We start from the raw sequence: 17,330 nt of genomic DNA, 5'->3' as shown, positions 1-17,330 counted from the left end.
TTGGAAATAGAAAAAGTTATTGTGTGTCTTTTATTTTTATAGTGTGCATTGTAAACTTCAGGGCTGTGTGGTCCTGAAAAGTCATTGATCCAAGTTTAGTCTTGCACTTCTCTCTTAAACATCCTGAGAAACTGGCTTTTAAAGTACTTTGTGGGTTTGGAGGTCTGTACTATCCTGATTATTATTTTAGCAGTGTGAGAAAACAATTGAACAGACACGATAAATGAAGAAGCAGCTATATAACGTCGTCAGGCAATATTAGGGGATAATTGTATTCTTTTTCTGCAGTTGTTTTTTACTTCAGCAGTACAGCATATGCAGCTTGATCATTACAGTTTCTTGAATACAAATAGTAAGGAAAAAAAGTCCCCCTCCATCTGTAGAAACAAATAAGCTATGTAGTTCTAGTTCACCTAAACATTGTTTAAACTCAGTAGGCTTTCCAACTTACGCTATTTTTATCTATATCACAAGAATTACGAAAAACTGTTCAAGGTGTTTGGCCAACTCAAAATTGGTCTCCTTAGACCTGTCCTTTATTGCTTTTAGCTCTTGTCTCCTCACTGTACTTTGTCAAAAACGTTGTGAAACTTACCAGTTCCTTCGTGAAGGAGTCTGACTCGCTTCTGTGGTGCATTCAGAGTAGGTAGCATGAGTATATTTTTGTAAGCTCAGGTATCTGCAGACTATATTTAGATTAATCATATGAGCTGTTTTTCAGATCTAGAGTTTCGGTACCAGTGAGTTGTGTGTGTTCCTTTGGGCAACTAGATTACAAAAGGAATTGTATGCTTTTAGCACCTTTTAATTTTACAGGTGGTCGCTGATCATCGGCCCAATAGAAAGTAGCGAATAAGCAGTCAGGGGAGTGCCAAGAATGGAGATGTAGCCTAAATGCTGGAATTGCGCCGTGTTACCATCCTGCAGGCCAAGGTTAAAGAGCTTCCTTGGCATCACCAGTACAGAACTGTTGCTGCCTGTGTACTAGCTTAAAGACTTTTACTGCCATAATTACCTTATGTTGGAGCTGAAATAGTTACTCTAGTGTAAAGTGTCTGTAAACCAGGGCTGCAGATGCCTGGAGGACAATAGCAAAAGGACATAAAGCCGTCCGGGAGAGGCTCAGTAAACCCTTTGTTGCTACTTGCTTGCCAAGAAATACCTCTGTAGGTAAAGACAGAATAACCAGGATCAGTCATGCTTTGTTCGTACATTTGAGCTAATTTTCAAAAAAACCCCTACTAAAAGATACTGGTATCTTTGGAGTTTCACCATAATTCATTTTAACTAAACAAAATGTCAACCCCAGTTGTATATGTTTCTTCAAATTCTTACTTGTGAATTTCCTTACCCCTTGCAGTTTGTAAAGTGACAGCAGGTAGCTGGAAGTTCTTGAGTTCTTTGGTCAGCAGAAACCTTTCATGGGTTTTGTGGGATGTCATAATCCTTCAGCCCAAGACAGAGAAGTCCTTTGGGCAGATATTTAAATTTTTCAGTTAAGGATGCTTTTAAGAGATGGCTACCTGCTTTAATTCACACTGCTTCCTATTTATTTTTCCTTTTTTTTTTATTTTATAAACTCAAGTGCGGTGAAGCTTGTAGAGGCTCTCCCATTGCACCTGCGTCAGACCCATACAGTGGCTGTATCGCAGTCTGGAATCTGCAGCTGAGCGAGAATTGTGGGTGTGTACGTTCAGGAGAAGCATTGATAACGTGGGCACTGTGCTTATAAAGCTTCATCCGTTACGTTCCCTCCTATGTCTTACACTTTTTCAGTGTGGTGCCTTCTGTATGGTCGCTGTGATGGCTGTGTAACTGCTGCAGTTCTGGGGGAGCAGCTGTTCTTACCTAGTTCCTGCTGGGACAAGTTGTACCATCCCATTCTTGGCATTCTTTTCCAATCAATCCCCTTAAGTGATATCTGTTCAAAAAAAAAAACTACTTCAGCTCTCAAAAAGGCACGTATGGTCAGAGTGATGGTCCTTGCTGTTCACAATCGCTCAGCTTTGGGATTTTTCTTCAAAAACAGTTTCATCTCCCAGTAACGCTTTCTGTTTTGGCAAAAGATAAACTGAGAGCATACAGCATAATGAATTTTCCCTTTTATGATCTAAAAAAGTAGTTCCCTGGCAGGTCTCTGCTATGGAGAATAGCTGTGGAAATAGCCTCCATTCCATACAATGCTGAAGAAATGTGTAATTTTAATTTCTCCATCTATGGCCAAACTACTGTGTCAGAATGAATCTTTGTTTTGAATTATATTTTCTGGCTTAATATTATTCTTAATAACTTCTGGTAAAACTTTAGGGTTTGGATTGGGTTTTTTCCCCCCAAAGCATGCCTTACATATAAGGAAGCGATCAGTATTGGTGTCTATTCCTGTTCCTGCAGGAGACGCTGGCAGGCAAGCGCGTATCTGGGGCTTGGGGGTGTGTACGTGATGGTGACCCCGGCGCTGCAGCCTTGGGCCAGGATGCCCTTCAGTCCGAAAGGCTGAAATCTTTGGGTCTGCCTCCGTGCTGTCACCCCCCCCCCCATGCTTGGTACATGTAGGCACACTGGTATTCATCACTGTGTTCTTTCTGGCCTGTAGACACGCTTCTGGCCTTTGGTAGTGGCACAAAATTCAGCAAAATTTTAGCACAGAAGTTGACAATTGTTCTTACTTGGTGAGGTCTTTGAGATCCTTATTTAATATCGCACAGATTTTAATCTTTAATTTATTGCAGTTTGTAAATATTCTTGTGCTTACAGTTAGTGTTTTGAGCTTTAATTTATTGAATTAGTCTGTTGGTACGTGTGTAGATACATAAATGTGCATACTTAGTAAATCACAGTCACAAGAAAAATATTTAAGAAATTGTAGCATTAAAATAAAGAGAAATATTCAGATTATATGTAGATTAAGAGAGGCATGGTAACAGCTTCTGCGTTGAACCTGAACAACATTTATTAAATAGAGATGGAGGCTGGTACAACATTAGCATAGTGAAAATATTTTTATGGTGTTTTGTTTTCCTTTGGAATTCTTTTGCATCTCCCAAGTACAGCCAAGAAGCTGACTGCTTCATAGTGTTGGTAACATTGGAGGTGATGGTCTGGAAGATGCGGTGAGGCAATGAGAGGTTTCAAGGTTAATTTGCAATGGGTGGTAATTGGTTTTGCCTTTGAACATGTGACCAAGAAAGTTGAAGGGATGCCCAGATGCTGATGAAATGTGACAGCACACAATTTTCAGTAATTGTCTTAATCTGTTCCTTTGTGCTACTCCAGGTAGACAATAGTTATGTACAAATGCTACAAGGAGTCGCATTTATTCTTTTTTATAAAGTACAATAAACCCACTGTTTGATTAAATAGGACTTTTTCACTGTGTAGCTATTTCGTAGTATTGAAATTCAACTCCTGACCTAAGGAAGCAAAGTGCAGAGTGAAGTACTTGAGCCAGATGGCAATATTGCTTTATTTCAGTGTCCCACTTCTCTCAAAAAGGCTAGAAGCATTGGATATTAAAATATTTGAGAACCTTTAATACTGAGTCTTCACTTAAGATTTATTAGTTATGAAGTCTGCTGCTTTTGTCCTTTAAAAACTTGCACAGCTGAAACAGAAGTAGCTGGATTGATGATTATAGTGAGCATTCACGCTGCAAAGATCACGGCTTTTTGTTGAGCAGTACCCCTTGGATGTTTTAATGTTACCAACGAGCACGCTGGCAGAAACGTGTGCCGTGCCATGCTGCACAGGAGGCTGTGGCTGCCACTTCAGTTAGCAGCTCGACTGAGAAAGGGTAGAAGTGCTACAAAATTTTAGTTGATGAGAAGCGTTACGTTTATTCTAACAGCATGGTACAATTTTTATCACCGAGTTCTGTTTGCTGCAAATTTGTTGAAATGTTGCTGCCTTTGGAATGTCTGTGTGGGTATGGAGCCACATGCAGGACTTCAGGCAGATTTTCCTCCTTAAAGACTAATCAATTCCTCATTCTTACAGAAGGCATCAACAATAATAATAGTTTCAGAAAATTATTTTCTTACAAAAGAGAGATTAGAAAATTATTAGAAGTATAATGAAACTGAATAAACTGAAATTAATAAATAGGACTAATATAGGGGTGAAGAACTTTTCTTCCCTGTCTTCATCTAAAGCTGCTGTTGTGGTAGGGTGTAACTTTAGAAGTAAGAGTTTACAATTTTAAAGCAGTTAATTTATTCAGTTTGTTAATTTGCCACACATATGGTGGGGCAGCAGTTACCCCAGGAAGATTAAATGTTTTATTGTGCAACACTCAGTCTAAAAAGGGACGTTTGCTATTGTAGTGCTCCCTGGGGGAGAGTGCGTCGAACAGAAGGGCAGTGTCTCAGCTCTGTTGGCTGCCCTCTTGATCATTCACAGTGCCAGCAGGTGGATGCAGGCTTTGAGTGTCTGTAGGGTCACCTGTGTGCTGAAAGCAGCGCTTTACCTAGTGTGTGTGTGTTTGTGCTCTTTGTGCACCCCCCTGTATTATTGTACTTCTGCTCCCAGAGGGCAGTGCTTCCCTAGAGCAGCAGCTCTCCCGGCTGGCACGCCTGTGCCTGTTGGGGGGGATTACCAGCCAGCCCGACTGAGGGAAGTGCTCCAGCTCATCCATACCCGAGTCTTGAGTTCTTTGTCCTTTAAAGGTTGTGCGAGCAATGTAAAGGAAGAAACCCCCCCCGCCCTGAAATCGGAGCTTAAGGTATCTTTTAACATTTGATTGCACTTACTGAAGATGAGAAATTGTTGCTTTTAACCAACGTCTGCTTTTTTATTTAGCACATGCACTGAAAACATCAAGTGAATGCCTCTCTGTAGTGTGTGCATGTATAATATATATATATATTCTACGTGTAAAATGTGTTGATGATACTTAAAAAGGTGGTGTCTCCCCTTTTGAGTAGATGTGGCTTTAACCTAACAGCCTGACTTGTAAAGGACAGTTCTTGGTTTTGAGCTAAATTAATGGCTCTCAACATGATGATTATGTAATACCGAAAATATCAAATAGCTTTTCCAAAAGCAGAGTCTTACTGTTGTTGTCTAAGTGTAGCTGGAATGACTATTAAACAGACTGGTTTATAGAGAATTTAAATAACTATGCAATTGTGCCACTACTAGATGAACTCGCTTCCGAAACTTGTTGTGGTGTGTACCTTCTAGATAACCAGTGCACGTACTACCCCAGCCACTAACCATTAAAATACAAATATCCACTCAAATTGCACAGAGTATAGATCCATTTATTAGAAGAATTTTAATGTGCATTGTGTTTGTCTTTCTTTTGGTTTTCAGTTTTCCTTTTCTGAGGGAAGTAAATACTATGTTCCATTTAAAAGCTTTAAATAAAGATTGATTGATTTATATACTCCTTGGTGTTCTTTTTTTGTGTCCATGACTCGATTGTTAGAAGTTCTGGTACTTTGTTTTCCTACAGATTTTTAATTTTGTGAGCCAGTGCATCAACTCTTTCTGCTGGGCTACTGGCTTCCCACACATTTTTTGCTCTTGGGGGATCTTAAACTCAAGGGCTCTCTAGTTCTTCCTGCTGTAAAGGGACAGAATCAGAACCAAGTCTTGGTGGCAGGATTAGTGAAAAATTATTTACCCCTCTGACTGGTGAACAATCCACAGCAGTTAAGAGGGGCAGAAAAGGTAGAAAAATCAAATGGATATGATAAAAATATTCAAAACCAGTATGTTGCACACACTGCAACTTGGAGTTCCTGTTTCAATTTCTAAAGTCTGTTTGCAACTTCATATGCTGCACAGACTCTGGCCAGCTAGCAGACAAGTGGCTAATGCCCAAGCGCCACATGGTGTGAGAGGCAGGAGTACTGTTTCAGTAAAGGTGGTGTGTTTACAAAGGCATCAAAAGATTATTCCTGCATTTTTTTATTTACTGTGTACAGGAAAAGATTGGTGTTTCCAAAGATAAGCTCTTCTGGTTACTTTTGAAATTGCTTTAGAGAATTTCTGGCAGATAAAGTTTTAAAATAAACACAGGAGATGGTACTAACTGCCTTTTCTTGATAAATTTAGTGTTTGTTGGACAGCATCAAAGGGCCCTGCAAAAGGAATCTGCTAATTCCATGTGCAGTATGGTGCAGCCAGGGGAACACAGGTAGTTTTGCCATCGCTGACACCAGCCTCTGCACCAGGATATGGTGTGTGCAGTGCTGCACGTGCCTGCCAGCTTCTGGCACGTGTGTTAGGCATCCACACAGCATAGTTAGAGGGCTGTGGAACATACTTAAACACTCGAAAGCCATTGCTAAAAGTATCCAGATGAAAAAATTATGAGTTGTATCTGTTCCATACCAAATTCAGTAAAAAATGGGCAACAGCAACAGCCTAGTTGATGACTGTTTCCACGTTGTTTTCAACAGCTCTAAGAGGAATACACTTTTCAGAGATCTGCGTTAGTTACTCTCTTGTGTCTGACGGCACAGATTATCGTCAGGCTTCCAGCAACAGGGCCCCTTAGCGCACAGTTACGCTTCATTTCCATCTTCTTGTCTTACATGTCTCTGTTCCTTGTCTTCACCTTATTTCAGCCCTGAGCAGACTCATCTGTCCAGGTAAGACAGAGCGTACATAAAAATGCCATTCCTCATTTCTAGCAGTGGCTTTATTATGAGAAGTTAGGATTGAGCTAATTGCTTACAGTTGTGTGGCACATCAGCTGTTGTTTCAATGAGGAACTTAAATCATGAAACATCTGCAGTACAATCCTAGACTTTTTTTGAACTCAAATTCTTCAGAATGGTTTTATACTTTCTGTATCAAAACTCTACAGTGACCCCCAGAGGCTATACAGAATTTTTTTAGGGTAAAATACTTCTGTAGAAAAATATGAGTCTATTATAATTAAAGTAGAGCATTTGATTGTTGAGCCAGTATTTCACAAAATACAATAAACATAATTGTAAATCTGAGAATTTGTTTTACATACATTCTTTTGCATATACAGTTCCTTGTCTGAAAAGCCACATTTGTGCAGGAAGATTTTGCCTTCCCATCTCATGTCATTCCTGACTTTATTTGAAAATTACAAGCATAACGGTCATTAAAACCAAGGTATGTAGAGTTGGTTTTACTGCAGCTGAAGCCCGTTCGAGTTCCTGGTAGAGGGGAGTTTTGGGACATGAAGCAGCTCCTGATCTCATGGAGACTTCCGAGAAAGAGAAGTCCTGTTTCAAAGCACTGAAGTTACCAGTATTGTCACGTATTTCCACTGTCTTCAGCATCGATTGAAATCCTGGTACAGTAGCCTAGGAGCAAACATGGAAGATTTCTTACTTGGTTTGAAATGTTGAGTTCAGCTGTGAAACAATCATTATCTAATGTGCTCATTTACGTTTTCAACATTCAGGAAAAAGTGTTCTAAACAGAAGTTTGAGAACATGGAACGAGAAGAGAGTAAAGTTTTCATGTTATAGCAACAAGACTAAACCCCCCGAAAACTGAGACAGAAACAGCAACAGAATATTTGTCTATAATTTGGGGGCATTATGTGCTGTACAGGAGAGGGAACCCTCACAGTTATGCTTAAGCGTAAGCTCTTGGCTGAGAGTGGGCAGAGACTACGCTGCGTGGATGTTCTCTAATACCAGCTACTGACAACCTCCACAGAGAAGCCGTTTCCACCCAGCGAAGTAACTGTCACCAATGGCAACGGCGTTGTCAGCCCATCACTGCCTCCTCACCCTTCAAGAGCTCTGGAGTTTGTTTCAAACACTTCAAGCTACTGTCACCATGGTCCAGACACTCACCCCAGCTGGCTCCACCATCCAGGTCAGATGAGTGCTTATCTCTAGACATTCTGGGGACTCGAAATCTTACTGTATAAAGTCTGCTTCCTGTTGGCTTATGCTTTAAAATATTCTTTTAAATCTGCTAAAGAGTATTTACAGCAGCTGTATATGACTTGAGCAAGTTCAGCTCATTCATCTACAAGGATGCTGTCTCACTGTGCTCAGGAACTCAATGCAATTAGAAACTAATTTAGTAAGACTGCACACTTACATTGATCACGTACGTCCCAGGCAAAAGGAGAAGAAAGTACTCCCCATGTTTATTTGTTCGGTAAGGGCAGACATGGGGCCGTCCTTTGGCTTCCACGATGGCATTGGGAATAGGATTCCCATTCTTATCGGTAACTTGACCCTTGACACCTATGAAAAAGGGTGAGGAGAGAAAGATCACAACCTGCAGCTGTGGTCAGCCTCCTTCTCTGGACAAGTCAGACTGTTTGTTGCTGGATGAACTCAGAGGGCATTTCAGTGATTTTGAGCACATCTAATAATATCACTAGTCATTTCTGTGTTACTGAAGGGAATTAAAATAGAAAATCCTTTATCGTTGTTAATAGCTGCCCTGACATGAAGTTAGAAAGCAGCACTGCAATCTCTGCTTCTAAGTCTCATTTGCTGAAAGCATCATCTATACTTTTTGTACTTGCCTCTTACTAAGGGGCTTCAATCTTCAATAAGAGGTTGGGGGTTTTTTGCTCTCCCCCCCTTTTTTTTTTTACATTTAAAATCAGTCAGCCTCTTATCTAGTACTTTTCCTAATGGCAGAATACCAACAATGCTTATGAAGTAATTTCCCTAAATTCTCACCTACCACATTCAAGGCAGCACTGGCATTGAGCAAAGATAAAACAGCAACTAGACATTCTGGGCAACAAACTACAAGATAAGCAACAGATTTATGCAAACTCTTCAACTAGTACCACTGCTCCACTCAGCAGCAGCTCTCTTCCAACTGGGAACTCAAGATCACACCGAGAAAGGCCTTAAAAATAAAATCCAGGCAGCAAAGACCCACAAAACACCGTGCATGTGCACGTGCACAGACTCATACATTTAGAGACCTCTGAAATAAATGGCTGCTCAGGAAAGCAGACTCCCTGAGGAGGGTGTATGGTAAGTTGGCCCCAGGGGCTTGTCCCTTGCTCCTGCCCAGCACATTTTTAAGCCCCTTGTGCCGCTGTCCCAGTGCCCATCGCCCCACACCTGACACACCTGTAAGCTCTCCTCCCTTACCCATCCCTGGCCTCGTAGCACTGGCTATTCAGAAGCAATAGCTCTCGAGTTCATGCCAGAGCTCCTCACCTGCGAGCTCTGACACTGACCCAGGCTGCTGAAGAGTTCCCACTTTGCCCACTGGGCTCAGCTTTACCTCCCTTCCCCGTTCGCGTACCCACCTAGATGCACTTGTTTTATATATTCGATCAGAGCAACTTTGTTGTCTCTCCAGAACTTTTCCAGCTCATCTGCTGGAGGATATTTACAGCATGACAGCTCCAAGGTGATTTCAAAACACTGTCCCCAGACATAGTTGTAATCTTGCATTCCACCTTAAAAGTGAAATAAAACAAACAGTGTTCAGCTGCAAAGAAACACCAAGTTCAAGCTAGAAGAAAAACAGGAAAGTTAAAATGTTGGTACTTGCACCACGCCTGTTAGGAAAGTAAATCAGACAAATTATTCCTCAATGCCACATTTGTATTTACTGCCTCCTGTGGAAAACCAAATTAATTACTCTAGTTACATGTGGAGTGTTGTTTTCTAAAGCACAGTGATGTTTCAGGAATCATGATTATTATGGCTGAGGAAGGGTGGGTCTTCTACTTAAATTCATTCAAGCACTCCCAACTAAATAGAGGAACATAAATTCCCAGGCTGGCATAGAGTTTGCCACTGACAAAGCCATCCTAAGAGCCTCTAGAGACTTTGAATTCAGACTGTGACAGCAACACGCAGTGCCGCAGTACACAGGACCCATATTCTATTTGTTTGTGCATAAACAGGAATGAAAATGTAGTAATGAAATGTAATTTTAGTAGTCAAACATTTTTAAGAAAGGATGATATATATGAGCAGAAGATTGTTTTTCTTTCTGAAAGGAGAAGACCTTGGTGCCACACCAGTACATGCATATGCACTTAATCTATACAGCTACGCAGGCCTTAAGAAAGGGCACAGAAGCTGCCAGACAGAGCAGAGACTGCGTCATTCACTTGTGTAACTGCTGACTGGGAGAGTCTGCAAACTCCTGTGTCCTGCTCAGAGAAATCCATGAATGTGTTAGCTTACTCCCCTCCAACAACCCTCTGCTCTGGGCAAAATTGCAGCCCTTTCATCATCACAGACGGCAGGAGAAAGTGAGAACATCATGTCTGAAGTAGCTTGAAAAAATACCACTAACATTCTTACCTTCCAGCTGGTACCAAGAATACCCGTTGGTAATGCCTTGTGGAAAGCTTTGTCTGTTGTCACACCCAGTCCCTTTGTGCATGCTGGCATGGTTGAAAGAATAGGTTTTTGCCAGATGAATAAAGACATCATCATCCGGAGACTTGCTATAGCCTTGCAAAGAGCCGGTAACTGCAGAATAAAGACAGCTGTCACCTAACCCTGCTTACTGGTAAAACAAACAGTGCTGGCTTATGTACAGGATAAACATCTCCCAGACAGTCATATCAGGCACTGAATTTTGATGGGGTTTATCAAAAGCTGGAAAAAACTTGCAGAATCCTTATACATTTTGCTTTGGTACAGCTCATGTTCCTAAAGCAAATCAGCCGTGGAGAAAAGAGTTTGTGACAGCTTACCTGAGTTACCATTATCAAAGGTGTAACTGGCAACCAGGGCACCCCCATGCAAGTTTGCTGAAAGAACAAATGTTTCATTTTTTATCCAGTCCATTACTGCTCGAGTCTCTGGCTGAATGCTAGCATTGTTATTTTCAAAGGCATCAGGAAAATTTCTGTTCAGATCTTCTCCATTCTTATTGTACCTTGGGAAGAGAGCAGACATTCCCATTACTGTTTTGCCTACAGACTTCCATATCGCCAGCTCCCAGTACTTAAAGATCTGTGGCATGCCAGTATCTTCAGGAAACAGGGAAGATGATCACTCCAAATCTTGTCAAGCATGAAGACAACTGACTTTCTGGCAGCACTGATATTTTCATAGCACACATGAAAACAATTTTTCCATTGTATTTCAGGTGGAAACTGTGAATAATATTTAACATGCATATAGGACACACACACCTACACATACGTGAATTAAAAAAACCTAAGCCAGAGAAGGAAGATATCCTTCTGTATGTGTTTTTCATACTTGTCTAGAAGACCAAGGTAACTATTGGATGGCTGTGTCCCTTGTCCTGCTCTCACTTTGGACATAGAGTAAAACAACTGACTCAAACACAGGATGTATTCTTTCTGTACCTGAAAGTTCAGCCTGTGCAAACGCTTTCTTCTTTTTTCACTCGGACAGGTCAGTAGAGAGTAGAGAGGCTATTGAGCCTCAGCTGTATTAATTTCTAAACTCAGTTAGTTAAATTCTCTCTATTTGATAGTGAGGGGATAAAAAAATACCACCCTCCATAAATTTGTTTCCTAATAAAAAGGAGGGCTTACACCAGTCACACAGAGATCTAAACTACCTAAACTACCTTTTCACTTGCTTCTGACATTGCCATAGCCAGTGATCCAAGAGAACTTCTAGCTCATGAGTTTGCTTTTTCTGCACATTCCAATTTTGTCTCTTTGGCATTTCTTCCCATTCTCTCACTCTCTCTTTTTCCCTTTTCTAGCTTGTTAAGCTTTTCCTCCCCCTTTTGGCCTTTTCAATAGTTACATTAAAGAATGCAAAAGTAGCACAGGATGCGGTGTTAGCTTACGGTTTTTTCTGCGTACGTTTTTTTTCTTAGCGCTACAATTAGCACAGCACCTATTAGAGCCAGCTCTGCTTGCACAACTTCTGCCTCTTACTAGATCTGCATTCAACATGATCTTTAAAGATGTTTCTAGAAGTCCATTCAAGAATCTTAGACACACCTTTTTCTCATTAAGAAGTGTTACAGAGTTCTCCAATTGAAATAGATCCCCGTGAGTGGAGTTTTCCTTCTTTTTTTGTAGCACCCCAAAGGCCTAAATATGTTCTTGTGCTTCTATTTGCAGCCTGGGTCTCCTGCCTAAAAGGTTAGGTCATTACACCATTCTGACCAATTTTCTCTAGCTGCGCCACATATAAACACCAGTCTGACTCAGTCTTCCAAAAACTCTGTGCCGTAACAGTGAGTCTTCAGAACAGCACAGGCCAAAATGAGCCCTAACACATTCTCTAGGCCATCCTTCCCACCAACTGTGATTCAGTCTCTTGGCTATCTCAGATTATCACTCCCCACCCATTTCCTTTGCCTACTCCCACCCTCCTAAGCCACCCTTACCTTCCTCGTGTGTAATAACAGTCAGCCACTTCGGTAGCTTCAAATCCATCAGGATTCATTGTTGGCATGATATGAATCCGGGTATTATTGAGTAACCGGGTAATAACTGGGTCACGTCTATAGCTGGTCACCAGGAATTCTATCAAATGGAGAAGGATTTCTCTCCCAACAGTCTGTAAAAAAAGAAACATAGATTTTATTTTGAGTCTGCTATGGAAGAAGAAGGAAAAAAAAAAAATCCACCACCTCGCATTCACAGGTTTTACTTACTGGATTACACAGAAATACAAGGCATACAAGAGCATTCTGGTCAACACTGTTTTATGCTCCCCCCTAAATGTATTTAAACTAATTTAACAGATGGAAAGGAGGCCCTGGAGGGTTTTCACAAGGGTTTTAAACCCAGATCAACCAGAGCTGTTTCTGCAACAGGAAACTGACTGTGTCAGCTGCATTGCTTAAATCCTGTCCAGATAAGGCACAGCCTTATCAAAAACTAAAACTGCATAGGCTGCCTGGTAAAGATCACGTGGGCTCCGAAACACACCACTGCATTCTCTCACTTGCTCTGCAGAGTCAGCTCTGTGCCGATGCACAAGGGACCCGGGACCTTCATGGAAGTGTCAGTGCTGTGCATCAGCACTCGGCAGTGATGGTTCAGAAGAAAGGAAGGAGACACCTTCCATGTTTTCCAGGGTGCTATAGAGCAGGGTTTTTTTTCTTGTTGATCCCCTTTTATGGGAAGTCAACTTTAAAACAGGATCAAGAGAGGCTCCATAGACACTTCTGTTATATTGGCTGTTATGTTGTTTTATTTTAATGCCATGAACACAGGCATTGGGGAAACAAAACAAGTATATATAAATCCTTAGAAAAAGAGATGGAAGGACATTTGGATGCAGACTTTGGATCAAGAAAAGGCAGGGGCACAGAAAAAGCTAAATAAATACTTTGTTCATTTAAGTTCAATAGGTCATGAAAGCTAGCAGGACATCTCCCTTTATTCTACTCTGTCAGCTTTCAGGCAAAACAGTGGCAAGTTCCAGCTCCCGTGAGTTCAGAACAAGCCTATTCTACCCCTGAAACCACTGGTACAGCGTTCACTGGACCATACTTTTCAGGAGCACTTTCTACAGCACTGTGACCCATGCCTCAAGGGTGCTGTAGGGTTGCTAAGCCCTGGCTGGGATGGGAACAAGTCAAGACTTACAACTCAGCATGCTCTGGAGATAATTTATCTCTACGTTATCTCCAAACAATAAATCACTGCAGGCTCTATTTCAGAGCTACAGCTTCTCAGTATCTTTTAGAATCAGTCTAGCATCACTAAAATGGAAATACTGTAAAGAAATTTTTTTTTTCCTAGAGTGAGAAACATGGAGTGGCATTTCTGGCTGAACCTGGTATCACAAATAAACATCTTGCTTTCAAACTGGTAGAGACTAAGGTAAAGATCGGTGAAATCAGACAGGGGAAAAGGAATATTTCTCCACAGCTATTTGCTGCACTAATATCTTGTTAAATGTTCACATCGGTGCCTTTTAAGTGGCAAATCCTGCTCTGGGTGTTCAAGTAAACACAGACACCATCCAGCAGGAGTTTGGCCAGCATGAGCTGGGTCAGTACACGATGGGGCAAGGAGGGCTGGGTGTAACTGCTGCTCAGGTTGGGAACAAACCATATCTCACCAGTTAGCTGGCAATTGCTGTTTATCCAGGAGCAACAAACAAACAATGTAGTGCTAAACATGACTCCACTAAGTTGTGGAACACACAGTTTTAAGTGTCATACTTGAAGGCAGCTGTGGTCTCTGAGTTGGTACTTGAGCAATTCTGACATGCTGTTTGTGCAGGGGAAAAAGAAGGATCTCTTCCCACCCTGTCCCCCACAGATTTGTTCCCAAGTTTTCTAACCTTTGCCTGTCAGCTCCCAGTGGTCTCCTGCAAGCCACCACCCAGTAATCTACTAGGGGAAGCTGCATTACGCAAATGCATTTACTGTCCCAGACACTACAGCAAATGGGCTTTGACAAGGGGAAAAAGGTACCTAATTTCCTCCCTTCCCAGTAGCTTTCAAAACAGCACCTGAATACCTGAAAGCAGACTGCTCTACAGGTTTGATAGATGTACTCTGTGAAATTTAAGAAGGGATGCAACAAAACCTGTCTTGTACAGGCAGCTCAGTTCTAGCTCTGGGTGATAGATATCTTGGGAAGCATACAGAGCAGGGGGGGATAAAGGAGGGGAGAGATGTCAGCCAAATCATGGCCCTGGGCATGAGAGATAAAGCTAGCAGACTCAGGAGCAATGAGAACAGCCCTACCACAGAGATAGCTAAACTACAGACAAGACTGGACTGCTCCTTGGAAGAACTGGGAAAGTGCCTCTGCTTCTACTGTACCTCTCTTCAGTGCCTGACAAAAACACATCCAGAAAAGAAAGGGTAGAGAAGCAGGAACAGGAAGAGGAAAAAAGAAAAAGAAAAGCAACAAGAAAAGGTGGTGGAAAAGAACAATGTTTATAAAGAATGGAAATTGACCAGTTTTTCATAGATAATGTTGTTTGCACCTAAGAGTTAAACCCAGACTTACTTCCATATATAGTGTTTTAAAAACTAACCCTATTTTATAGGATTTCTCATAAAGCTATTGTTGTACCTGAGTAAGTACAGTAAACAATTCAGCTAATCTCTGCCACAGAGACCTGGTACTTTGATCATTCCCCAGTGGGTGAAGAGTGTGTTTATCAGCACTCTGTTTTCAGGGGGGGTGACAGAGGGGTGGTTTTATTTTGGTCCAGAGTACCCTGCATTTCTTGAGAAAGCACATCTGGAGGTGTTTGAAGGGAGGGAAAGCTTCAGTTTCTGCAAACATAAAGCTCAAGTTTTGATTAAGCCCTCAGAAGGCATCTCCCACCCAGCCAAGATTTACCCTGATTCTAGGCAGGTCAGCCGTATGCGTGGAGAAAAGTTATGAGACATTAACTTTTACTTTAGAGCTTCAAATAAAGGATCTAGACACCATGGAGGTACGTTGCTGACAGTAAAGTCAAGGACAGACACCATAACCTGCCTCTAGTCTAATATGAAGAGGTAGAGAGCAGGGGACAGCCTTCATAATGCTCTGGGGCTTTGAGGAGGCATGACGACTGTTTTAATGGCAGTATCCCAGGGGCGATGCCCAGGTGTATTGTTTTGCTGTAGCTCAGATGAGGGGTTACAAAGGAAAACCCTTTCTCCCACCTCTAGGGACGCAGTTAGACATTAAGTTTCTCTGTGCACTTTCAGCTCTCAGTTTGTGTGCCCCAAAGGGAGAGGGTGAGCAGGAAAAGCTTTCAGTGACCCTCAGGGGAAGTCCTGAATGAAGCAGCATGCGTATGTCAGGGTATGGACCCACACTGTAGACAGGGGTGTGACTGCTGCTTCTGTAGACGTACCCCTTAAAATTGCCAACTACCACTTCTGGCATGGCTAGGTTTGGACCCTGCTCAGCTACTGAAGGGCTTGCTCAGGAAGCCCTAGTGGCAGCCAGTTAAAAGATTAAGGTTAGCTCCAATTGCACCTGCACTCTAACACTTTAGTGCAGCACCCCTATTTTTAAAACATTTTTGTTACCACATGATACAGACCTAATACCAGGGCACGAGGGGTGGATAGACTCTGCCCATTTTTACGATTAAAATTCTTTCGTTAAAGGTGGCCTGGTTTTTAACTTGAACTATGTTGAAAGATAGATCCAAACCATCAGGTAGGACCTGTTTCAGAGCAACATGGTGTTGCCAGTTTCTTTGCTCCAGCCCTGACTGCTCTGAAGACCTAGGGCAGCATACCAGGCACAACCCCGCCTAAGGAAGTGGAGTGGCGGCAGAGAAACTGGCAGGCCATCCTGGTCCACCACTTACATACCACACTTAGAAGATGTTATTTTTTAACACTTGTACAGAACTAATGATTATGCATGGCTGCGACACACCCCACTGTCTTTAACACTGATGTCTTTTATTAAAGGAGGACAAAGTGACTGTGCAAATACCGTTTGGCATGTACCCATTTATTATAGAATAGCAGCAAGCACTACGGAAATATGAGAACTACCACATGTATGAGAGGGAATTGCAATTCCTTGGTTTATCACTAAAGGAAATGGCAACATCTAGCCTGCTTTGGAACTAGTAACTGGCAGAAGATGTTACCACCTGGACAAATTCCATAGGCTTCAGGCTTCTCAGCATAGGCTGCACCTGGCTGAGAAACTGATTGCTTTTTTTTTTCCTCCTCACTCAGATAAGGAAAAAAGTAACTGGGGCAAGGTAGCAGCCCTTCCTGTATTGAAGGAGCTCTCAGCAGCATCCAGCTTTTTCAAAAATCTGAAGTTAGCAAATAGATTTGGTTGTTTTGAATTTTGAACTCTCCAGTGCCTCTGACCTTATTAAATATCGTGTCAGCTTACACCTGAAGCCAGGTGGAAAGTAGTTCACTATGCAAGAAATATTTTTTTTCCATTCTCTTTTCTAGAGTAGATATTTGTTTCCCTGCCGCCTCTCTTCCATACTATATTGCACAGTACAAACGACACAAGAAAATTCCTTATAGCAGATTGTGTAGTATGTGGACACAACTCCTTGCCCAACCGGGTGATAAAAAAATGCCTTTTTTTTTTTAATAGTGGTATTTCAATAGTGTAAATGCAGCTTCCATTCATTTTTTTGGAAATGAGAGTGAGAAATTCTACACAGAATCATTAACTGTGTTTGGTTTCTTTGAGCCCCAATTATATTGATCACAAATAAACCTACCTCTGCTCTCAGTCACACAAGCCCTAACAAGCCACCATACCTCAGGAAATCCTTCTGGGGATATGAGTCTGTCTATAACGACATGGAAAATGGGATCTAGTTGCTTCAGCTTAAATCTCAAGACAAGCCAGCAAGATAAATACATCCTTTCACGTAGGCTAGCTCAGGCCCATCAGTACAGGCTCAGCTTCATGCAATGAAGGAGGCAAAATACTGTTACACTAAGAAAAGAAACTGATCACAAGTGGATGATTTAGTTGGTTGGTATCAGCA

At 41.7% G+C, this 17,330-nt stretch overlaps 1 protein-coding gene across 1 annotated transcript in view; it reads right to left on the bottom strand.

The window, feature by feature from the left end:
• Window positions 1-7,039: 7,039 nt before the first annotated feature.
• The window catches only part of CPM (carboxypeptidase M), a 13,500-nt gene continuing 3,209 nt past the window's right edge, over window positions 7,040-17,330 (bottom strand). The window contains exons 2-7 of the mRNA XM_010087435.1: window positions 12,265-12,437; window positions 10,637-10,821; window positions 10,239-10,409; window positions 9,227-9,379; window positions 8,044-8,192; window positions 7,040-7,289 (exon numbers count right to left, since the gene is read on the bottom strand). Of these exons, the coding sequence (XP_010085737.1) occupies window positions 7,056-7,289; window positions 8,044-8,192; window positions 9,227-9,379; window positions 10,239-10,409; window positions 10,637-10,821; window positions 12,265-12,437 (1,065 nt within the window). The 3' untranslated portion in view covers window positions 7,040-7,055. The remainder of the gene's footprint in view (window positions 7,290-8,043; window positions 8,193-9,226; window positions 9,380-10,238; window positions 10,410-10,636; window positions 10,822-12,264; window positions 12,438-17,330) is intronic.

The sequence above is a fragment of the Pterocles gutturalis genome, unplaced genomic scaffold, assembly GCF_000699245.1.
Source record: "Pterocles gutturalis isolate BGI_N339 unplaced genomic scaffold, ASM69924v1 scaffold11311, whole genome shotgun sequence".
NCBI lineage: Eukaryota > Metazoa > Chordata > Aves > Pterocliformes > Pteroclidae > Pterocles > Pterocles gutturalis.
Note: the sequence above shows the minus strand (reverse complement) of the source record. Positions and strands in the feature narration are given on the sequence as shown.